This window comes from Centroberyx gerrardi, chromosome 15 (genome assembly GCF_048128805.1).
Source record: "Centroberyx gerrardi isolate f3 chromosome 15, fCenGer3.hap1.cur.20231027, whole genome shotgun sequence".
In the NCBI taxonomy this organism is placed as follows: domain Eukaryota; kingdom Metazoa; phylum Chordata; class Actinopteri; order Beryciformes; family Berycidae; genus Centroberyx; species Centroberyx gerrardi.
This window is the reverse complement of record NC_136011.1, coordinates 14,194,355-14,218,570: the sequence shown is the minus strand read 5'-3', so window position 1 is coordinate 14,218,570 and position 24,216 is coordinate 14,194,355. Positions and strand designations below refer to the sequence as shown.

Here is a 24,216-nt window from a genome sequence, read left to right as displayed (position 1 = left end):
TGTCATGGACAGACTATTTTACAGTGTGCTGACAGCAGTGCAAGTGTAATTAGTTTGATTAAAGAAGATTGCCTAAAGAGGAACACATTACATCACCAAATGTTGCATCCAATAATATCCAATTAACCAATAAACATGCCATTGGGTCTCTGTTGCCCAGACCCTAATGTGTTTGCCAGCTGAACCACACAGTATGACTTTGTAAGAGTTATTCCCCAACTAAGTGTTAGTAAAATAATTACATATAACAATACCATTATGCTTTTTACACATCAGCCTTTTTTCAAGATTCTTCTTAGTAGTCAATACCTATCAAACAGATCACTGCCGAACACAACATAAAAAACATTTTGTTTAATAGAAACGGACACAAAAGGCTTGTTAATACAGAAATAATGCAAATGATCATTTCAGTCAGTAAATGCGGTATACAGGAGAACCCTGACGATGCAGCTTTATGCTTTATGCAATCTCTCACTTGAAGGAGTTAAAAAGACCACAAATATGTAACAAGGCATGATAGAGCGCTTACTTACATCCACCTCTTATATTCCCCTCTCTTAGTTCCCCAAAGATACTAAAAAGAACCCAGAAATCAACCTGATACAGAACATAAAACATATGCAGACAGGCCTGTATTAAAATAAATTAAATATGTAAAACTGCCCTGCAGTTGTACTAAAATCACTGAATTCTTAAGTTGTGTGTGTTTTAACCATTGAGTGCTGAATGCAGAATAAGCTTCTGTATCAGTCCTATCTGTAGCAACCTATGATCTAAGATACTAAGATACTGTACAATCTTTTAAAAACCAAAGCCAACGTGCTCAACATTCAGATCATCCTTCACTCAGAGCCTCTACATGCTGCCTTTCTCATCACATCCTCTGTCAACATTATCATGCTCTACAAAAAAAACATTCCAAGAAAACAAGCAACTTTCCCACCATTGTTCAGACATGACCTGTCACAATCTCAACTTTCATCTACACATTACTCTACACAAGCCCTTTCTTCTTTCAAATTAGTGTTGAATTTTCAGGAAGGATGGGACTTCTTATTAATATTACCACATTAGTCAAGACATCAACAACTCAAATACATACAGGCTTAATCAAATAAGTACATGCTTGGATTTCCTATGATGTTTATGTGGCTTTTATAAAACATTATCTTTAATGAAACTCAGTAGCTGATTTTGATATTCTGATAAATATATATGTTTTTTGCTGTCCAGCAACAAAGCGCAGAGCTTCAAGTCGGAGCCCCTGGCTTTCAAGATTTTACGCCTCCCTGCTCCCTCTATGAGGGTGAGAGTTTTTGGGGTGAAAGGAGGAAAGATATGGAGGACAGAAGAACATTTGTGATGAATTGACGTTAATTCGTTTTTGGATGCCCTCTCTTTCTCATCAGAGCCTGGGTGGGGGTCGAGATGGTGGGGGTCCCGGGGGCCCCGGGGGTGCGCGGGTGGGGGGCGGACCCGGGTTGGGACGGACCATGGCAGGAGGGGCGCGGGAGGGTGCTGTGGTGCGGGGGCCTCTGGACGGCGGTTTAGAGCTGGGGGCCGCAGAGGAGACTAGAGGTTCCTGTTCAGGGGGGGGAGCAGGAGGAGGAGGAGGAGGAGGAGGAGGAGAGTGGTGTGAGCGAGGAAGAGACTGGGCTGGGATGGACTCTTCCTCTTTTACCCGGTGGAACCGTATACAGCGACCCTGCAACACACACAGTCAAGACAGAGGTTACACCATAGCTACACACAGACACATACATATTTCAGTGCAGAACAGAGAGATTAAAAGGCAGTGTGTCTTTCTGTGTGTGTGTCTGTGTGTGTTTTTGTGCGATCAATGAGCTTCTAAGATACACCAGCCAAAGTGGTTTGAGTGAGTCTCTGCCCAGTTCTGCTGACAGAGGCGTGTGTGTTCTGGGCCCCGGAGGGGACACAGAGCTGCTTCTGTCTTCTGTCCACACCTGCACTACAATAGTTGTGATGCTAGCAAAGACAGGCACTGACAAAGTTATCACACACACACACACACACACTCATACACGCAAACCCGCTCTTGCAGTCCGCCGTGCTCCCATCGCCCCTCCTCCCCTCTTCCATCCTATGCTGTGTCTCGGCCTCTCTTGATGCAGAACAGAAAGTGGTTTATGTCTCTTATGTGCTTGACTTGTTGGAATGTAAAGGGCGATTTCAGCTCCCCCACAATAGTTAACAGAGGCCCCTTAGCGTTTAACATAATTTACAAGTCAAGGAGAATGGAACGCTTCTCTTATTGTTCTCATTGATGGTCTTCCTCTCTTCACCCTCTCTGTTCCCTGCATCGCACCCCAATACAGACACACACACACACACACACAGAGTGTAGTCTCGGTCAGCCAGTGTATGAAGGATGGAGGGTAGGTCTCTGTGTCATAGACCCTTGGTGGTCTGATTTTAACACCTTATTAAACAGAGAGGCCCTAAAGTCACACAGGGGCCATTAAGAGGGCCCCAGCAGCAGTAGCTTTGTGACTGAGGGTCCATTGTGTGTGTGTGCGTGCATGTGTGTGTCGGGGGGTGCGTAATTGATTGGGGCAGCCTGGTTGGGGGGTGATTGCTTCGGTCTTGTCGGTGGGCTGCAGTGAAAAGGCCAGTTTGTGAGCAGCAGAGTAGCAGCACAACACCAGAGAGAGCATATGGACACAATGAGAACACAGCCTCATGAATATGAGTGTGTTTGTGTGTGTGTGTGTGTGTGTGTGTGTGTGCAAGCGGGCTTCCACCGGAGCATATGGCCTGAATGAAACCTCAACCTCATGAATAACAGAGAGAGATGGAGAAAAAGGGGAGGAGGGGGTTGCAAGAGAGCACCAAAAACAGGAAGAGGTATGGAAAAGAGCAGCGGAAAAGTAGTGGAGAGAGGGGGTTCTTCCACTTTTAAGCACGAAAAGCATGGTGTGAGCAGGCAGATGAGTTGTGAGAGTGGATGTGTGGGAGGTCAGCAATGGGTCAGTTGTGATGGTCAGTCTTCCCGTGCGTCCCCGCGGCTGTAATGGCTGTCACAGCATCACTCCCTCTCTCTTCCTCTTGGCGATTGTTTACTACTAACCCTCTACTCCTTTTTGGGAGAAAAACACAGCCCTAAAACACCTCTAGCATCCCTCGGCACCACTCCTCTGTCTAGTCTCCCCCCCATTTCTCTCCCTGAGCCCCAAGACTTTGCCCTCCCCTCACACACCCACACACACACACACACACTCACACACACAAAGTAGATAAACATACATACTGTTCTTGGTCTTTTACAGAGAAGCGACGTACACACACATTTGTCACCATTATAGTCAAGAAAAGGGGAGAACGATGGGCGAGGGAGAGAAGAGAGGGAGACGCACATCTGACCTGACAGCTCTGCCTGTCACCTCGCATGACATTACAGCGATCCACTCGCATAGGAAAACGGTCATGCACGCTCACGCACGCTCACACACGCACATGCACAAACACCAACGCACACGTACACATAGCGCGCACAGTAATAGGCTTCGTAGATTACATATTCCTTGACAGAATCGGTGATCCGCCCCTACACTCTGCATTGAAACACAAGCCTCAATGCTTAGACACTGTCAGGATAACAGGTCTGTTCCTGTCAGGATTGAATTGGAACATGGGAAGGTATTCTGGCACAACTTCACCTACTGACAAGGTGCATGGAATGGGCAGGTAACACTGGAAAAGAATAGATTCCAGCAACACTTGCAGTCCTGGGAACAAACGTTTATTAGCAAAACCAATGTGTTTTGGCTCATGGCCTTCATCAGGGTTTATGAATGATGAAGGGCATGAGCCAAAATGCCTTGGTTTTGCTAATAAACGTTTGTTCCAAGTACTGGAATCTTTTCTTTTCCAGGATTGAAGTGGACTCGGAGAAATCCAGCATTGAGTGAAGTGATGGAGAGAGAGAGAGAGGGGAAGGAGGGGAGGTGCTGTGCTCATTTGCTGTGTCTGTGTGAGGATGGAGGGATGGTGGCCGCCCTCTGGTCTGTGCTGTGCTGTGTGACAGGGCCATCAGTGCCATCAGCTCTGGGGACAAAAGAAGGGAATCTCTTCTGTCACAATATGGCTCGTGGCCTTTCAACTCCCCATCTGTTTGTGTGACGCTCACTCAGGAGGGCTGACACACGCATTACAGTGACACACACATTATACACACACACACACACGCGCGCGCGCGCGCACGCAAACACATGAAATGCGCACAGAGAGTGTGGCAGAAACTGGCAGCCCGCTGATGGCCGTTTGCAGAGCCGGTGAAGTGGGAGTAATGCGGGGAGAAGGCAGAGCGAGGCAGAGCGAGCTGCTGCTGCTTAACGCTCCAGATTGAGAAGTCTGATCCATGCTAGTTATCGCTGTGCTTTTTGCCATCTTGTTGGGACTTTTTGTCATCTAGTCATCCGGCTGCAGTTCATTGCTTTTGCCGAGATTTTGTACTTTGCTTTTGTGAGGAATTTACTTTGTCTATTTGGATCTAATCCCCGACCTCTTGGCAGATCATCCAGCATTCCACGATGAGAAAATCATCCTCGTCTTTCGTTTCTGATATGGCTATTAGCACCAATGCTGAGCAACTAGCTCCCTTGCAACAAAAGTCGATTTTTTCCCCCCTCATTTCCTTCCATGTGAGAAGGAGAGTTTTATTTTCCTCAGTTAATGACGCGTGAAGGGAGTTGTGGGGGTCATTGTTGACTGGCTCTGTGAACCGCAGCCCCACAGAAAGTGGCTGACAAAGACTCCAGAAAGTTCTGTCCTCCTGACAGAGATGAATCGTCCTGCTTAGAAAAAGTCCAAGATGAAGGGAAGAGAAGATGATAAGGTGCTGTAAACAAAACACCACCTACGCTGACTCCAGACACAGTACACACACACACACACACACACACACACACATACATAACTAGCTTTGCTGTTCCATAGTAAAGTTGAATCATGAATCACAGAGAACAAACCAATAAATTTTATAGCGATATCGCCACCGCCATGAAAAGACAATGAAACCATTTACAACAGAGCAGATGTTTCACCATGACAACCAATATGATGATGAAAACATGTCTGTGGGATTATGGGATGTCCTACACAAGGTCAAGGTTAGATAACACGGCTCTTTTCTCCCTCTTTATATCACACACACACTTGTCTGACAATTAGACAATGATGTCATGATTTAGGATTCTTCAGGATGTGTGTCTCGGGCCAGTAATCTAATACATGAAATAACCTGGCTGACATGGTAACTGGGTTTTTTTTAGTCTGACTGGAAAACCCATCCAGTCATTCTCTGGGAAGATCAGATTCTCAAGGGAAGTGTACAGTACTCCTTGTGTTTGAACAATGGCAGCTTTGACAGAGAGAGTGGTATCAGTAGCATTCATTCACTCACTGTGTGTGTGTGTGTGTGTGTGTGTGTGTGTGTGTGTGTGTGAGAGAGTAGCAGATCAGTAGTGAGCTGCTGTACTAAAGAGTTTGCTGTAGATGTTGTTCACTGGCACCTGCTGCCTTTATGCGAAGTGAGAGAAAGAGAGAAAGAGTCCAGATGCTTCTTTGTTCACATACAGACAGAAAACACATTCTGAAATGTTCCGCACTAGCTAACTTGCATGTTAAACGCTTTTAGTTGGATGTTTCCCACAGGGGAATTCCAACAATTACACATAATCACTATAATATGTTTTCTGAATCAGTCATTATGCCTGTTTGGTAAGACAGTCGCCTCAGCAGTTTGAGGTACGGATAAAAAATGAAGTTCCACTGCAGTTCAGTGCCTGTCTCACCTGGTCTCCAGACTGGGGTCTCATCAGGGACACCTGGTCATAACCTCTCCTGAACAGAGCCCACAGAGCGTCCAGCTTGCCCTGGGGACACAGAGAGAAACACTGGCTGGTAGGAATATCCATCAAAGGATGCTGGAAGCCATGAGATTTCCAAAATAAAACCATTCTTTGATATTCATGTTCAAGGAACAGTCAGAGAGAAGAGACTTACCTTGATGGGTGTGTACCACCTATTCTGCTGTGGGGGGCGACGGGGTGGTTTGCGAGGTTTGGGCTCGTAAGGCTCAAACTCCTGCTCCGGCATCTTCACCACTGCATTTTTAGGTTTGTCCAGCTTGGCACCTTCCTCAGTGGAGCCCTTCTCCCCCCACCGCACCTGGTGAACACAAAAGTTTAAAAAGTGAAATTGTGGAAAGGTATGTTCTTATCAGTGTTACAAACGTTCAAAGTTGTGTATGTGTGTGCACTGTTTGTGTGCGTGTGTGTACCTCCATGCGTTTGATGCCGCCCACTCCTCTTCCTCCATAGTAGGATGCATCCACTGTGGGCCACCTCTTCTTGGGCATCCCATCCTCGTCATCCGACTCCTGTGAGTGAAATGACACATAAACAGAGTCTATATTCTCTCACACATAATTAATAATAATGAATAATAATAATGTAATGCTGCCTGTAGGCACAAATCTCTTTTCGCTTGCCCCCCTCTACACATGGATGTCAGAGTGCAGGGTCAGCACCTCTGGAGCTGATAGGCAGTGTCTTGCTCAAGGACACCGCAGCAGGGTGTCCTGTTGATATTATTAGTATAATTAAAGGAAAATAAAATATTTTGCATCAGGTTCAAGTAGCTAGTGACTTACTGGCTCTGGGGGAGGAGGTGGTGGAGGTTCCTTGATCACCTGAACATGAGGAAAAACAATATTCAGCACGGCACGAGGGAAACAATAAGGGAAACTTTCCCAATGCTGATGTTGAAACTTACCACAGTGCAGCAGAGAGGCCAGAACCACCACATCAGCATTAGACCCAACAGCAGGAACAGCACCAGCAATGAGATCAGCACAATGGTGCCATCAAACTACATACAAACACACAAGAAAAGCAGAATCAAGTAAGATTAAAGTGAACAAAAAGCCAATACAAGAGAAAAGGTGACAGTGTGAAAAACACAGATTAAGAGAAAGTACTCACAGCCTCCTCTGATGACAGACAAAACAGAGGAGACCTCAGAGAGGAAGGAGGAGAAGAGGAGAAGACAGCTAGAGAACAAGGAAGAAAATGAAGTTTGAAAGAAAAATTGATTCAAATGAAGTTTCAATTCAAAGCAAAACAGAGAGAGGCAGTGAGCTAGAGTGTAACCACAGATTCTCATTATGAGTTACTGTACAGTGTATATACTCACGCATTCAGTAGTAGTGATGTGAACGGAGCTGGTGATGTAGGAGAGGCCTTCATTCATGCTCACCTGCAGGTAGATCACCCTGCAACACACACAAAGCTCATTACACATGGTCTCCGGACACAAATGCACACACATACATGCATACACACACATATGCACTCATGTACGCACACCTGCTTGTGCACACTTACCCACACACACACACACACACACACACACACACACACACAAACACACACACATGGTTTTTGATAATTATCAAGGTCTTGTTTGGGCTACTGTAGAAGCATGCCCAAGGTATGTCAAATACCATTCCATAATTTAGTCTGTCTGTACTTGCTCCCTTAAAAATGCACACACACACACACACACACACACACACACACACACACGCACACCTCTGCAAGCCAAAATCTTTAAAGAGGTCAGGGAGCTCTCCACCCACAGAAGGAATCTCTTCTGTTTGGATCCAGCCCAAAGCTCTAATGTGGAAACCATAGACAGCTGAGTGACTTCCTCTTCCCCCAGCGCTCAGTGCCGCTATCTCCAGCTCTGATTGCACAGAGACAGGCTAATGATATGGAATGCAGGGGAAATTTATATTTCTTGGTCGGGAAGATGACAGGATAGCAGTGTCGATGGAAGGTGAGCAAAGACCATCAACATTCTCATGCAGTCCATGGGGAGAGGGGGGCGGAGAAAAGGACAGAGCACAAAAAAAACAAAGGAATGTTGTAGTCGATAGATTATCCAACAAGATCTTAAAGAATACGAACAAAAAGTTAACCAAATGGGTGGAGGGTGGAAATAGCGGCCAGCTGGGTTGCAGTTCTAGGTTCGGAAAAGAATGGAGAAAGGGTTTTTGTGCTGTGCTTATGGTTTGGGGGGACAGAGACAAGGGGGGCATTCAGCTCCGGGTTCAGATTTAAGGAGGGGGGGGGCGATGGGGGGGGGGAGGTCACTGCAGGGTAGTGAAGAAGGGTGAGCAGGGAGCAGGGCAGAGGAGAGGAAACACAGAGGGGGGATGGTAGGAGGGGGGCTTTTCCTGTTCTACATCCCTTCAGCACCGTCCCTCCCTTCTGAGACCCCCTCCGATCCCTCTCTCCTTCACTTCCTCAAACACTAAACACACTGTCCTCGCCTTCCCCCCCCCCTCCGCAGCCTCGCCATACTGCTGCGGCTCATCTCCTAACGCATGCTGACACTGACTTGGAAGTAGGAAATTGGCGGTACAGGTGGCACTCATCCTCTCTTCCTCTCCTCTTACTTTTCTCTCTCTCTTCCCCCCCTTCCCCATCATATGGTCAGCCCTCCTTTCAGGCAGGCAGGGGGCACAGTGCTATCAGCTCCTCGGTGACAGAGAGATCTCAGCCCCTATCAATCATCAATCTGCCCACTATATATGTCTTTGCCCTGTGTGTGTGTGTGTGTGTGTGTGTGTGTGTGGGAGGGGGAGCTGCATCCGGAAGGTTCTCAGTCAACACAGATTTGCGTGACGGCAGCATCAATGACTTCATTCTATGCGACAAGGCCCGGGTGGAACGGGAGGTGAGTGAGGGTCTTGGGGTATGGGGTCTGGGTGGGGAGGTGTCGCTGGGAGCTGGAGTCCCCAAGATCTCATGTACGGACTTCAAAACTACAAAGCAAAACACAGCACCATCTGACAACTAATACATCTTAAATCTGAAGATCTCAACTGAGAATAGTGCTGAAATAATTAGCTGATTAATCGATTAGTCGATCCACAGAAACTTAATCGATTATAATTTTGATAATCGATAAATCATTAATTGTTTTAGTCATTTATCAAGTAAAAATACCAAATATTTGCTGGTTATAGCTTCACAAATGCTAAGATTTTTGCTTGCTTTTCTCCATTTCATATCATATTGGCTGCTAGTCAGACTAAGTAAGCAATTTTAAGACGTCACTTTATGCTTTGGTAACTTGTGATGGGCATTTGACATTATTTTTGACAAGACTAAATGATTAATTGATTGATTGAAAAAATAATCAATAAATTAATCGATAATGAAAATAATCATTAGTTACAGCCCTAACAGAAAGTACTGAGAAGGATGAGTCTTGTTTATGTGCAGCGGCTCAGAAGACGACAGATATCACATATTCCATACAGCATCACAGAACGAAACAGGACACTAAGGAGCTCCTCCTGTACCACAGACACCTGGCCAGGCAGCACAGCGGCACTCTGGCATTGCTGTTTATTTCCATGTCTCTCCCCACGTTATTGCATTACTGCACAGAGCTCATCAGCCAGCTGTTGGCCTCCTCCCTGGGCCCTTCAGCCATTCACAGCTGATTTCCTCCTTAGTAGCAGTCAGGGTGTTAGGCGGTGCTGACTGCGCTCTAATGGGCTGCTTCTGTTCCATGGAAGCACGCCTCCTTCAGGCACCACTGCAGTGTGTAATGATGCTCCCTGCCCCGCTCTGCTCTCCAGAGGAGCAGTAAAACCTGCCACAAAGCCACGGTGGCAGCAACTACTCACAGACACAGTGCCAGATATGTCCTGGGTGGTGTAATAGGCGACCTGTTCATGTATTATTATGACACTGATCTACAATTTGGTCAAATCCCAAACAATTAAGAGTGTATCACAATTCATATTCCATTTGCCACGTTTTAACATAAAGGGTGCGTGAAATATAGCGTGACACAGAATCCTAAATACTCTTGCAGCCACAGTGTGAAAACAAAATCCCTCTTTCCCCATCTCTAGGAGAGGCAATGAGTAGTTTTCACTGGCGGACAAGACAAGCTCAAACCATGCCAGAAATCTGAGTGACAGCAACAAGACAGATGATGACTGGGAGGTGTCTGAGGCCGCGGGCCCGAGTGTATAATTATGCACGGGACTGCAGGCGGTCGGGCCAGGAAGGCTGCCGGGCCTCGGCCCACAGCATCCCTCTGTCTGCCCCGCAACAAACTTCTGCTCAGTATCACCCACAGCAGAGCTGGAAAACCCTCGGAGGAAACTTTTCACTGCCCCGCCGACTCCACTCACACTTTCTCTCTCCCAAAGTGTCAGGCATAGATTGGGATACATCAAACACACGCACGCACACACACACACACAAATACACAAACACACATACACACACAGGCGGTTGTGGAGGTCCTCTCCAGGAGGCTCTCATTAAGTCGTGTTCCTGGGCTCTCCTCCTGTTGTCCCCTTGTGATTGGTGTCTGGCTTCGTTAGCTGTGACAAACACTGATTGATCACAGACACTCAGTGACTTTGGCCCTAATTTGTTCAAGGACGGCAATCTTCAGCGTCTACACCAAACTTGAGTGCAGCTGGTAAAGATTGGGCTCAGAGTGTTCCAGCTGTACATGCATAGTCCGGTGTGTGTCTTAAGGGAGGACTGGAGCCATAGCTTAGCCAAACCTACTGCAGCTCTTCAGCAGCAGCAGCTGAAGCACACTGTGTGGGGATGAAAAGCTGGTAAGAGCTAAAAGAGATGTGCAGCTTACCTCCCCACTTCCTCGATGACAGGAGCAGGACAGAGCAGGAAGGTATCTTCTATTCCAGCTGGCCTCTCATCTGCACAGGGAAAACCACGATAGAAAAATAAATTTAGCTCCACTGTCTAAATATAACTCCCACATTGTTCTTAAATGCACAGGTCGAACCAGTATCCCAAGATGCATCCCATCCAGGACTGTATTGCAGTCCAAAGACCAGTTAGCTTCTACCTTGTGCCTTCCTTCATACCCTTCTTGTCCTTGTTTGATCATCTCCATGTTCCTATGTTTTGTAGTCACTTTCTATTTGTTTTCTTCCTACAATTCTAATGCAATCAAACCAACACATTGCTGTCTTATGGTGGAAAAATTGCAACCTAAAGCTCGACACTCACTGAAATCAGGGATGCATATAAGCCCTGGGCTTACACTGTAAAAGCCCCAAACTTAATTGGAAGTCACTGGATTTTGTCTTGTTGCCTTTGATGCTTACTTTGATGTTAATTATTCTTGTTACCCTGACAACCTGTGCAAAATGTGACCTGCTATCCCTTTTAACCGCGTTGAGCCAAGTCACATCCTGTGTGTGCGTGTGTGTGTGTGTGTGTGCGTGAGTGTGTGTGTGTGTGTGTGTGCGCATGCTTCTGTGTGCTTGTGAACTTACCCAGAGTGTGTGTATCATTGAGTTTGAAGCTGCAGAGGACCTGGTCAGTGTTTCTGGCATGAAGAAATCCATTGCCTCTCACCACCACCTGGAAACTCTCTGAGAGAGAGAGAAACAAAAGAAGTGATGATACCCAATATGCACACAAATTCAAAACTCAAATTCCTGCATGATAAAATCGGACAATGAATCACAGTTCTCTTAAACTATGCTCACTTAAACATGTAAAAGATGTAAAAGTAAAAGACCAAAGCTTGTCTCCTATTAGGAAACCATTTGGGTCTGAAGTAGAAGGAACTTTCTGGTGTACCATTAGAGTGTTGACAGTCATGCCAATTCTCTCATGTGCTCTACTTAGGCAGTAGAAACTTGCGTATGCCTCATTAGTGCTTGTTTATATCTGCGTGCTTGTGCGTGTCTGTGTGGAAAGGCCATAATATGCTCCACTGGTGCTAATGCTAAAAGTGCTGCTATTCACAAATATCTCAGTCTGTGTTGTAGCCAGAAGGTGTGTATGTGTGTGTGTGTGTGTGTGTGAGTGTGTGTGTATGTGCGTCTTTGACCTTTCGTTTCCCCCAGGCACTGTTAAAGCGCACTGACGGAGGCTTGCCAGCATATGCTGGAGTGTGTATGTGGCTGCTAACCAGCATATGTTAGAGAGTGGGGAACAAACACTTGTTTTAAAACATGCCTGCAGGGCTGACAGCAGCACAGCAGAGCCAAAGTAAGTCTGACCTTACCTATGGCATCAGCCTCTGTGTGTGTGTGTGTGTGTGTGTGTATGTGTGTGTGTGTGGATGCATACCTACAATTGTGTATATACTGTATACGTGCACTGTCTTTCTGTTTTTCTGAGGGGCGTGCATGCATATGCTTGTGTGGTTGCACAGTATATACATGTATGTGTGTGGCCATATGTGCGTGTGTGTATGTCTGCATGTATGTGTGTATGTGAGTGTGTATGTGTGTGTTTGTGTGTGTGCGTGTGTATGTGTGTGTGTGGTCTTTGGCTGTGCACTGAGGCTTCCTCTAGCATTATCCTGGCTAATAGAAGTGAACATTCACCACACCTTTAACATTTAAAGCTCCAGCGTGAAGATCACTGGATAAAAACATCACTGAGTGTGGGTGTGTATGTGACAGCACTTCCAAAAAGGTCAAAGAACATACTCATGCTTTCTGACCAGCTAGTATGAAAAAGAAAAAAATAGATACACACACAGAGGCTGGGCTAAATGAAAAAAATCAATAAGAAAAATCTACTACTAGGAAGTTTATACACTCGCCTTGTCATATTTTTAAATTGTTGGTGAGACAAATCCAAATATCTATTTTGTATTTTTGCTAATCTGTCAAAATACTAGCTATGTGAACATTTACATATTTGTCTGTCTTTACTGTCAACACATTAAAATTGTAACACTAACTGACTGGTAGCATCATTAGTATAGTGAGTTAGCTGCACCTTGCAAGTGCCCTATTGACCCATATGTATCAATAGAAAATAGAATGGATTGAGCACTCAGACATAGTAAGTAGAAATGTATGAATGAAAAGGTGCAAAAAAAAGTATGGATTCCAGCATTAACACCATGTGTGAAACAGCAGCAGTGTCTGCAGCAGCAGAACTTACACAGACTGATACAATGTGACATTTGTGCATTATGAAAAAGGTGGAGAATTATAAAAATCATAAACATATCAATATATAACAATGAGATGAATATGAGAGCACAAGAAATACAGTATGTGAAAGATTACAACATACTGTATAGGTAACCCTAACCCTAACATTAAAGGGTCTACAGGGGCCTTACATACAGTATGTACACAAGTGTCAAGACGTGTATACAACTATACAACCTCCACATACGTATATTCACTTCACTTTACAGATGTAGATAATATGTTGAGATGTGCACATTTTCAGATAGAGGAATCCTAAGTACAGGGAAAGTGACAATGTGCAAGGGAGAACACAGAACATGTTATATACATGTATTCTGAAGACATATGAGCTGTGCAGGCAGCGCTGTATAGATTAGACCAGAGCACAGGTAGCCAGGATGGTTTGTACAGACAGTTCTGGTGCCTCGGTCAATATTTTGTCTTCATATGCTAATAACTATTTGAGGCCCTTGACATAAAGTGCTACAATGTGCACATAGCCTACCTCATACACCTGTGTGTGCGTATGCGTCCGTGCACGCTTGTTTAAAGAGGTTCAGTGACTTGCAAATTGTCATTACCGCTCTTGTCATTTCCCACAGCCAGATTAGTCTTCTGCATGTGCACACACACACACACACACACACACACACACACACACACACACACACACCACCCAATTAACCCTACTTCTCTGAATACAGACAACCCTATAATTTATTCCCCGCCCGCTGTCTCCTCTTCCCCCTGCCCCTACTTATCACATTTTACTTAAAAAAAAACCAATCACAACAATTAAAACAATGAAATACAACTACAAATGAATTAAATACTGGGTAATTTAAGCTGTTCTTATTTGTGTGTAATTTAATGTGCAATTATATGGTGATGTTATATTAATACAGTACTGGTTTGCAGCCATAACAACATGCAACTTAATTAGAGGTCTTAACACTAATTATTCTTAATGCTTGGTGCCTTATCTGCTGCGGCAGTCATGTCCCTTTCGCACAATGTTACCATCAAATAGCATGTGTTGTGGTCTGACAGTATGTGCATGCACACTCACACACACACACGCACACACACACAGAGCGCTTGGAAACTGTAATTAGCAGCTATTAGTCTAAATATAATTTTGGTTATTGACCAACTCTTGTGAATTACAAAATGTAATCCATCCCAGTGTGTTGCATTACATATTATTTGCTACTATTGAAAGACATCTCTCAGGGCAGGATCTTATTTATTTATATATAAAATCATGAGTCATTTTTCTGTTCAAACTGCACTGTAGAGTATTTCCAAGCCAAAAGTATTTCCTGAAAATAAACATTGTGAAATATTATATATCATTAAATCGGTATCAAATCGGTATCCTCTCATCTTTTTAATTTGATCTAATCTTAAAAAATCAGTGATGGCTATTGGATCAAAAACACCCAATCTGAGCATCCTTAACACACACACACTGACACACAAACACACACGCACACACACTTGATGGGCTGAAAGGTCAGTGCTGTCAGACACATGGTGGGCAGGGACTGGTGCTGCCCTGCTGACATGAACAACACATATGGTGCTGCTCTCTCCTCTCTGCTTCCTGGCTGCGACTGTGGCCACTTGTCCATTTCCATCTACACCTGGAGGTTTGACAAGGACCGGATGTGTATGAATGCATGTCCGTGTGTTTGTGAATGTGCACGTGTGCATGCATGTGCGTGTGTGTCTGTGTATGTGTGTGTGTGTGAGCGGACACTTGTGTGTGTGGAGAAAAGGGGGGTTATGGCTTGTCCGAACAGAGCCTCTTCAATCACGTTAGTGCGATGGGACAGTGAGGGGCGGGGAGGGGCAAGGAGGAAGGGACAACGGGGAGGAAAGGGTCAGACGTTAATGAAAGCAGCAATCTCTGCTGTCATATTAGATATAAGGCCCAACTCTCACTGCCCACTCAGTGTGTGTGTGTGTGTGTGTGTGTGTGTGTGTGTGTGTGTGTGTGCGTGGAATCAGTGCTGTCATGTCTGATAGCGAGGCCCAACGTTCACTGTCCAGTCTGATGGCCTGTTTGCAGGCAGCTCGGTCTGGTCACTTCACATCAGTGTGAGGGACATGTGTGCGTATGTGCTTGTGTGTGTGTGTGAGTGGTGACTAAAAGAACGTCTGTGTATGAGTGTGTGTGTGTGTGTGTGTTGGTGTAAACCACATGGCAGGCAGAGAGAGGGAGGTCCAATCTCACTCCTGAAGCAACTGTCACATTACCTATGCAAAATGGCCATACCTATGCAAATAAGTCTGAGTGGATGGTTAGGACAGATGATTATAGCTAAGCCTCTGGGGAATCCTGTCCAGTCTTACAACTCAATGCCTCTCATCAGCAGTCCCCACATTGCAACAAAATAAATACACACTCTTGCAACATGCAAGTGCTTAGGAAGGGATATCACATTATACTGTGAACATAAATTGTGTTTAAAGGACACAACTTTCAACAATTTCTCTGCTATACGATACCATTCATAATGCCATATATGCATAGGATGAGTTGTATGTTATTCATATACTTGATGTCACAAAAGAGGCGAAAGCAGCATACCCACTAATCAATGTGTGTTCAGCACATCACAATCTTTGCTCTTCATTAATTAGGCCAGAGCCAAGCCTTGGTAATGTGGGTCCTTGGAAATGGCCCTTGGTTTCTTAGTTCACTGACCATTAGGCTGCTCATCAATCGAATAGTAAATGAGGCTGTTGGGGGACATTTGGGCACATGTCTAGTGACACACTGGGGGTCTGGGAATTAATTATCACATGAGGACAATCATGATTCTTTATTATTCCTTCCTCTTAGACTTCCTTTTAGGGCATATATTTTTGTTTTGGATTGCTTATCGCTTGCTCCTACTCTCTCGTCTCATCTTGTTCATCCTTTCCTTTCCTTTCCTTTCCTTTCCTGCTTTCTTCTCTCATATCATCATATCCTTTGCTCTCCTTCATATCCCATAATGGAGGCTAATCTCCATTGGTTGTCGTGGTAGCAGGGCTGCAAATGCACTCTCTTAAGTGAGCCCTAATAAGGTCATGTCAAAGCTCATCCATCCTGCTGGCTACACATAAAGCATCTCTCTCTCTCTCTCTCTCTCTCTCTCTCTCTCTCTCTCCCTCTCTCTCTCTGTTCCTAAAACTGCTGTCCAAGGGCAGGAGAGCTAGACAGGGGAGGAAGAGAGAGGGAGAGAGTGGGTGGGGTTGAAAGGGCCAGAATGGCTATTTAGCATATAGGATGTGGCAAACTAGGCCAGGGAGGCAGCCATGCTTAAAGATTCACGACTAATTCCTCTGACCAACACCCCCCCCCCCCCCCCCCCCCCCCCTCACACATGCTGGGATGAAGCGGCTATGCTAATTTCCCCCGGCCGTGAATGACAATACGCTCTCTGTCACTCTGCGGTCATCAGCGTCCACGCGACCACTCAACCTCATGCTCCACTCCAGAGGCTTTAGATGTCTGTCATCTGACACAATCGCACACTTGCGATTGCCCAGTGTCTTAACAAACCCCTTGTTCCTCACACCTCTTACCTCCTGCACACACACTGGATGGCTCTGCTGCTAGAATCTCAATGCAGGACTTCTTGATAATCTGAGAGATGAATACAGAAGTCAAAAGAGAAGTCAGCAAACCTTCAGAGTCACAAGATAATTTGATTGTATAATATGATTTTGTGTGGGTGCGTGCGTCTGTGTGTGTGTATGCGAACAAGCATCTGTGTATGTGTATGAGTGTGTGTGTGTGTGTGTGTGTGTCATACCGAGTCAATGATTCCCCTGAGGGCTTGGAAGCCTCCCCATACAGGAAACACATGTTCCATGGTGTCTGCTATAGTAGCCAGCTAGGAAAACATACAGACAAACATTCAGATTTGTGTTTAGTGCTTGTTTGCAACATATTCAGTGTCCAACCCTGGATCCTACCTGGGTCTGGTTGAATTCTTTGACCCCCACACAGTAAACAATGGCTCCCATAGACCTGGCCCGCTCTGCCTGCAAGACGAGAACAAATAAACAAAGATGCAGTGAGCACAAAAACAGACCCATGGAATCATAAACAACTCCCATACAAGCACATCAGGCTTTTTCAGTACTTGAGAATACATCTTACCTCTCGCTGAGCCGTGTCAAACTGCCACTCGTTCAGTTCTCCATCAGTCAGAGCGATGATAACACTGGCTGTCCCTTTAGAACACATCATAAGTTTCACGTTCTCTGAAAACTCTGTAATGAATGAAATGTGCTGAACAGGGAATACCAGGCAGTACTTACCATGGTTCTCTTGATATATCTGCGCATTAGCCTGCAATTGCAAATAGAGTGTTACACTAATCAAGATCCTGCACTGAATCAGTTAATTGAAAAAAAAAAAGCAAGTATGGTTTCAGACATTACAAGAACCTGCACTGAGTATGAAATGTGCTGAATGTGTTGAGGCTTTAGCCTTACCATCTCCAAGCCTAAGTTCATAAAGGTGTCTCCTCCAGGGATGACTCTCCTCAGAGCCAGCAGGCCTCTAGTAATGGCCTCTCTGTGGGGTAAAGAGGACACACAACCCAATGAAAAAACACTGGGAGAAGGCTGAGAGACAGGACAGGGTGTTAGTCAGAGCAGAGGTTGAATGAGAAATATTAACAATAGAGACAAAGAGGAGTAAAGAGTTAAAGAGTGGTTGAGTAGCGTAGGAGTGTTTTTCTGGTGAAGTAGTATCCAAGGCTACTAAACTAGCTACATTATGTTACAAAAGCCCTCCTCAGTCCTTTACTTTCAAGTAGACTGAATAAACTGCTTTATACTGGTAGGTGCTAGCCAAAAACTGGGTACGTTTTGTACAGGGTAAAAAATCTGTTCCACCAAGGTGCATGGATCAAAAAGAATCAAAGGAATGAAGAGGATTGAGCTACTTTGGGGGAACAATTTGATAAAGCTTTAATATTAAAATCAACACATTTCTGCTGCAATAGCCTTTGTCAGGGTTACCAGTCAAAACACGTTGGTTTCAATATTAAAGCTTCGTCAAATTGTTCCCCAAGAGCAGCTGAATTCTTTTCATTCCTTAAATTTAGTATGTAATCCGCTTAGAAAATGTAGGTCTCCAGAGAAAAAGCTTTGAAATCCACTAGTGTGCGCTGTCACTGGAGATAAATACAAGAGAAGACATGTCTGGGTAGCACAGGAACATTGAGATTCAGACAGATGAAGATACTGTGACGCTTCAGATGCAGGTCATGTCCGGCTCCTACCTGTTCTCAGTCAGTTTCATGATGGTGTTTCCTCGTGTGGAGAAGACTATGAAGGACATTCGCAGCATGGGGCTGGGAACATACAGTTGTCTTATGTCAGTACAGATGAAAGGGGACAATTTAAGAAGCATCTTTCCAAAGACTTGAATAACTAATCCAGCTCGTACCTGATAAACTTCTCCGCCAGCTGCTCCACAAAGGAGTAAATCTCTATCCAGTGGTGCTTCACACTTCCAGATCTGACAGACAAAATGGACAAGAAAAAGTCATGAGCTGCAGCCACAGTCAATACAGTCTTATTGAATCCAACACAACAATATAAAGTAACAGCCTAGGAGGGACATTGAAAAAATCTCCATTTTAACAAGTAATTTAGTCTGTTATTGAGTCCTAAAATCAATAAAAAGTGAAAAAATCTGCCAATGGAGTTAGATAATTTCACTTGCATAACAACTAGAATCAAGAATTTTGTAGAATCAAGTTTCATTTTCTTGATAGTATTGCAGTGATCTGCCTTATTCTGACTTGTTTCAAGATATTGACACTCATTTCTAGAGTGGAACTGCATGGGAAAAGTGGAGTTATCTCACCTCACTGGTTTCTTGTTTTAAGAAAAATAAGACTCAAAGGTTGAATATGAGACTAAATGCCATGTCAAGATGGACATTTTTTGCAGTGAACTCATCCCCAGCACATCCATATAAGAGCAGAGGGCATTCCTCTGGCCACCCGGAGACATTCCACTATCCCGGACCTAGACTGTAACCTGTGAGCGGTAAGACCTGCTGGTTCGCCTGCAACATGCTGCTGCGTACATTACAGTCTCCTTAATGAAGGCCAGTCCCAGGGGGCTGCTAATGGGGGCTAATTGCTGCTGGGCCAGAGGGTTGAGGTTAGACAGGGACAGATGTAGCAGTCTGCCTCTAGCAGGGACCATGTAGCACAGGCAGCTGGGTCTGTGTGTGTGTGTATGTGTGTGTGTGAGAGCGTGCATGTCTGTGTGTGTGTGAGGGGGAACAGATGGTCCCAGTGAGCACAGCCAGTCTAACAACAGGTTGGGGGTCCGCAGAGTGAAAAGGCTGTGACATGAACAACAGAGGGACACAGAAGTAACACTCAGCAGGGTGTGTGTGTGTGTGTGTGTGTGTGTGTGTGTGCATTGCCTGTTGAGGGATGCAATGACATCAAAAAGCAGAGCTAAACAGGGCTAAAACACAGCAAGGGGCAGGATTGTGTGTGTGTGTGTGTGTGTGTGTGTGTGTGTGTGTAAAGAGGTCATAAACAGAGAGAAAGCCTGGCCTGGCTTAGACCTTAGATTCACGATGGCTCTTTCTTACCACCCATTTAGCCAGTCATGATTACAGTCTTGCTTCCTGCTCCACTTATCCATTTCCCTCCAAGTGAGCACATGGCACGCTTTAAAGCACTAATCCAGGATGATTCTTGTAGGACTTACAGCTGGAAAACAAGCTTCTCACTATTTACTACTACATGTACCAGCAAAACAAAATAGAAGTAAACCCTTTAAAGCTTTGAAACATTGTTAAAAGTAAAAATTCTTAAAATATTTAGCTGTCACATCCTTGATTCAAGTGCTCTACTGATCAAAGTAAGAATGAAAAAATGTCTCCAATACCAGGATTTGCATTTCTGTGGCAGGCTACTCTTGGTAGCATTATTAATCTGGGAATGTTTCATTTATGCATCACAGCTGTCTTACTTGTCAAATAATTCTTAGGACCAAGTTGTAACTATTTAACATTTTCTTGCAGGCTTCCATTCTGTTGCGTGGTTAGCAACTATCTGTATTGCAAAAAAAAAAATCCTTTCGTCTGCATGCTATCAACCACAAGTACTAACCTCCAGATGCCGTATAACTATGTGTTTAATGGCTTTTTATTATTACTATGTCTTCACGTTACATTACGCAACATTGCCATTCTCTGTGAATGAATCACGTCAGTTCACCTAAATGACATATAAGTGTGATCCTCTTTTCCAAGCTGTTATTTTATAGCTGGGCCATGTATCCCCACTGCCTCCAGAGCACTTAGATCAGTGAAAAAACATCATCGCTGCTCAGAACCCAGCCATAAAACACAACACCTATTATTCTATTTGCGGGCTACCAGATAGACAGGAAAAATGCAGCCTGGTATTTGGTGTGGGTCAGACATGGAGTGTAGGAATGCAGGGAACTGATGGTGCTTGAGTTTTCTAATGTTCCTTCTGTGTCTGCTGAGACGCTTCCAGTAGAGCAAACACTCAATTCTCCACTCAGCATGCCTCATATCCTTCGGGCCAATAGATGTCTGGATGAACATGTGACTTAAATGCTTTAGAGGTGAGGACCAGTCTTGTTTTGGAGCACACTTGGCTTTTCAGGGACACTTTACATTTCACTGCTCCTTTACTGTAGAAAATGTCCTTACACGCTAAATATCTTGATTTAGCGTGTAATTCTAAAACACAATTTTTATCAAACCATTTACAGCAATGTAATATACCAAAAGTGAACTTAATGTGTGATATTAGCCCGTACTCTATCACTGAGGGATTAGATAAGGTCACTGCGTGGCATTTAAGATGTGAAATGCCCAACAAGTCGACGCAGTGTTGGGAGAAAGAGCAGCAGCTTCCTGCAGGCCTGCTGGAGCATGCGGGTCCAGACAGTCAGACAAACAGAGGCGTACCAGAGGCTTGGCCATGCGTGTCGTGCCACACTCCCCAAGCTGCTCCTAAACTTTTCGAAGCAAAGGGTAAAGAGGGAAGAGTGGCTGACAGATGCTGCCGCGGACACCCGAAAGATCATCAAACGTGGGGGGGGGAACCTGTTCGAAATGTCACTCACCACGTCTATCTCAGAGCTCATGAGCGGTGAGCATTAGGGCAACTGAGGACATGTACCGAGCTTTTTCAAACCCTTATCTTACCGCAGTTTCATAAACCACATGCAAATATTCCCAGTATTTAGCTGCTAAACCACGAAGAACAAAATCACCGTACTCACACATTCCTCTGATAACGTAATCTAGAATTTTGGTATTATACCTGTGTTTCGCCAACACAAATGTGGGAAAGATATACCGTGCTGTGGTGTTTTTACAGTTCAGCCCAGCAGATAGTAAACATAGCTACTCCTCTCAAAAGCTCATTCAATCTCTCTCTCTTAGTCTCTCTCTGTCTCTCTCTCTCTGTGTCTTTCTGCTCACATAGCATGTTTTGACATGTCTGGCTGTTCTGTGTCCATGTGCATAATCTCACCTCTCAGCTGCAGCCAAGATATGACAAAAATGTCAATTATAATGTCTGGGCAGCTATGAACAGCCACACTGTCTGTGACTGCAGAGAGATCACACATGGATAGTCAGGACAGTCGGGGTAACACGCTCCAAAAAAGGTGGCAAAAACATCGAGAGGGGTGATGTAGCCTGAAAAATCAAAACGATTTTGAGATTTAGGAAATCACTGCATGTATTTCAAGTGTGTTTGTCCGGGCAGCAGGGTGGCCTAGTGGTTCAGCCCGATAATTTAGGTTCATGTCAGCAAACATCCCCCCTGCTGAAGTGACCTACAGCAAGCCACTGAACCCTGCCAGCTTCAGGGATGCTGCTCTGTAACCGACCCTGACCTCTGACCTCACTGTGGAGGGGGGCAAGGCAAAAAAGAATTTACCTAAAAGTATCACATTATGAGCTACATTTTTCAGGGTGGCACTTTAGTTGTTTAGGTGATACAATAGTATGGAAAATTTAAAAAAAAGCCTATATATATTCAGTGTCAGGGTGAGGGTTAATTTTAGGGTTAGGGTTACATAATCTAGAGATGGCAAATAGGCAAGTGACATTTTATAGAACATCTATATTTTTGTCACCTGATAGTTAAGTATCAACATTGGACTAAACTGTTACCCCTTCTAGCTTCCTGCTGGACAGCAACAAGGAACAAAGCATATTCCCACTCGCTCCATGCCCGGTGCAGGACAGACCCGTCAGAGCAGACAGGACGGCAGGGAGAGAGAGTGTGATCACAAGGCGGTGCGCTACAGCGGGGCAGCTGCTGCAGCTGTGTCCGCAGGCGTCATCGGCCTGAAACTCAATCCATCCTGCTTGCCCGGCCCACATCCCGTGGGGAAGGCACTGTTTGCCTCACGACTTTGAACCGGACAAAAAGAATAATATGTCCTAATGTCCTAAATACTTTCCTAACTTCAGTATAACGCTGTATACCTGAGCTGAGACACATTTTTAAGACATCCAGCGCAAAATTAAAGGAATTTTTGGACGTGTTCTCCATGTCTATTCATTCCGTAAAATTACCTCTAACGTATTTACGACAGATTTGGTAGCAGGCGTATAAAAGCGACGGAATTGGGAAATGTTCGCTTTTCCGCCTTTAAAAAGCTCAGACTTGTACTTTTCACTACTACCGTCTTAACAACAGAGACGTGGAGGCTGATGCGCTCCGCGTTTCCAAACAACTGGGTGGTTGCATGGCAATGCGCAGCGATGAGAAAGTAACAAAGTCATAAATAATATCGGACACTCACTTGTCCAGGACAAAATAGAGGTCGAAGGCACCCTGACAGGACCTCTCCTCCTCCTCCTGTTGCTCCTGCGGCTCTCCTTTCACCGAGGCATCGAGAATGAAAATTCCCAGCAAAGCCAAGGCGAGAAACATGCGAGTCTGTGTCCTCGCCATCTTTCCCGGTTATGTTGACTACTCCAACAGTGTGGCAACTAAAGATATTCACATTTTCTCTCTATCCTCTGTTTGTAAATCGGCTATGTACATATAAATTGCACTGTTTCTATGTGTTCTGTCCTGTTGAGGTGTATGCATTCGCTCTATTGAAGCCTTGTTTAGTTTAAGCCGGGCTCTCCTAGTCTTCTCTTTCAGCTGAGGAAAAAAAATGCATTGCAGCAGGGCAGGATGGAGGAGCGACACCCAAGGAGGAGATACAATATTCCACTTTCCGGCAGAAATCATTATCCCACAAATCCAGCAGTATAATGAGCAGATACAGCCTTAGGTATTGATGTGTTTGAGATAGACTTATAAAAAAAATCTATTTTATTATAGGAGTGTCTTTTAACCTCAAATCTGGGATTATGTTTAAGAATATATTGAAGAACAAAGTAAGGCAAAATATTAAACAAATCTAACCAAAATTCAATAAAAGGAGTTTATGTTGGCAACATTTTCCTCAAGCCTTTTGCAATTTGGTATATCTACTTCATTTTGTTTGTAAAATCAAAGAGGAGATCTATCTTGTATGGTCATGAATTCAGTGTGTCATTTTCAATAAATCTCTAATATAGTCTGCCTTGTTTTGAATAGTCAATAACTTGGCGTGCCTCGGAATTTGTGCCTTCAGTCCACCCTCAAAAAGAAAGGTGAGATAACTGCGCTGTTGTAGGCGTTTCGCCCCCAGATGAAAAGCAGAGGAACTGCAAAGAATAGCGCAATTCAATAGGGGGCCTAAATGCAAAACGGCCCATGAAGGGGGGGGGGGGGGGGGGGGTGATGCTGCTGAAAGGATGTTTTATGATTGTTCCGACAGTGGGGCCATTTAGACCTTTTTTGGAACATGATGTGGTATAATGTTTGGTAAAATGTTTGAGAATATTTTTCATCCTATAGTTCAGCTGGTAACCAGGCGGTAGGGTTAGGGGGTACACCAGTCCAGGAACACGCCCTGCGGCACCAGACCTCGTTTGGCCTGTGCCAGCTAGCAATTAGTCAGATAAGGAGCATTATGGTTTGTGTGTATGGAGTTATTCTGACATCTTATTGTCTGAGTGTCGGCACCATGATTTTAAAGGAAAACCTCTCCGTTTTCCAAAAGCCCACATCCACTTAGAGAATTTAGAATTGCAGATTGCACAA

The 24,216-nt window shown here is 44.7% G+C and overlaps 1 protein-coding gene across 2 annotated transcripts; it reads right to left on the bottom strand.

Moving 5' to 3' along the window:
• Positions 1 to 335: 335 nt before the first annotated feature.
• antxr1d (ANTXR cell adhesion molecule 1d) lies at positions 336 to 23,287 on the bottom strand. Of its 2 annotated transcripts, none has more exons than XM_071913082.2 (18): positions 22,877 to 23,286; positions 18,495 to 18,566; positions 18,328 to 18,399; positions 17,534 to 17,615; positions 17,357 to 17,387; positions 17,196 to 17,269; positions 17,009 to 17,077; positions 16,846 to 16,926; positions 16,616 to 16,676; positions 11,369 to 11,467; positions 10,714 to 10,783; positions 7,219 to 7,297; positions 6,799 to 6,894; positions 6,677 to 6,715; positions 6,305 to 6,403; positions 6,028 to 6,192; positions 5,817 to 5,897; positions 336 to 1,708 (listed from the first exon to the last, which is right to left on the bottom strand). In XM_071913082.2, exons 1-18 carry the CDS (start codon positions 23,026 to 23,028, stop codon positions 1,409 to 1,411), a joined length of 1,722 nt encoding a protein of 573 aa, XP_071769183.2. In that variant the 5' UTR covers positions 23,029 to 23,286; the 3' UTR covers positions 336 to 1,408. The 2 variants fall into 2 exon arrangements, with proteins under 2 accessions (XP_071769183.2, XP_071769199.2); XM_071913098.2 differs by lacking the exon at positions 336 to 1,708 and adding an exon at positions 3,641 to 4,068 and having other exon boundaries at positions 22,877 to 23,287.
• Positions 23,288 to 24,216: the final 929 nt, after the last annotated feature.

Excerpts from the sequence above, each read along its gene's own strand:
- antxr1d (XM_071913082.2), bottom strand. The coding sequence starts at position 23,028 with ATGGCGAGGACACAGACTCGCATGTTTCTCGCCTTGGCTTTGCTGGGA. Across the intron at positions 16,927-17,008 it reads AAGAATTCAACCAGACCCAG|CTGGCTACTATAGCAGACAC; the intron begins GTAGGATCCAGG and ends ATGTTTTCCTAG. Across the intron at positions 5,898-6,027 it reads GGTGGTACACACCCATCAAG|GGCAAGCTGGACGCTCTGTG; the intron begins GTAAGTCTCTTC and ends CTGTGTCCCCAG.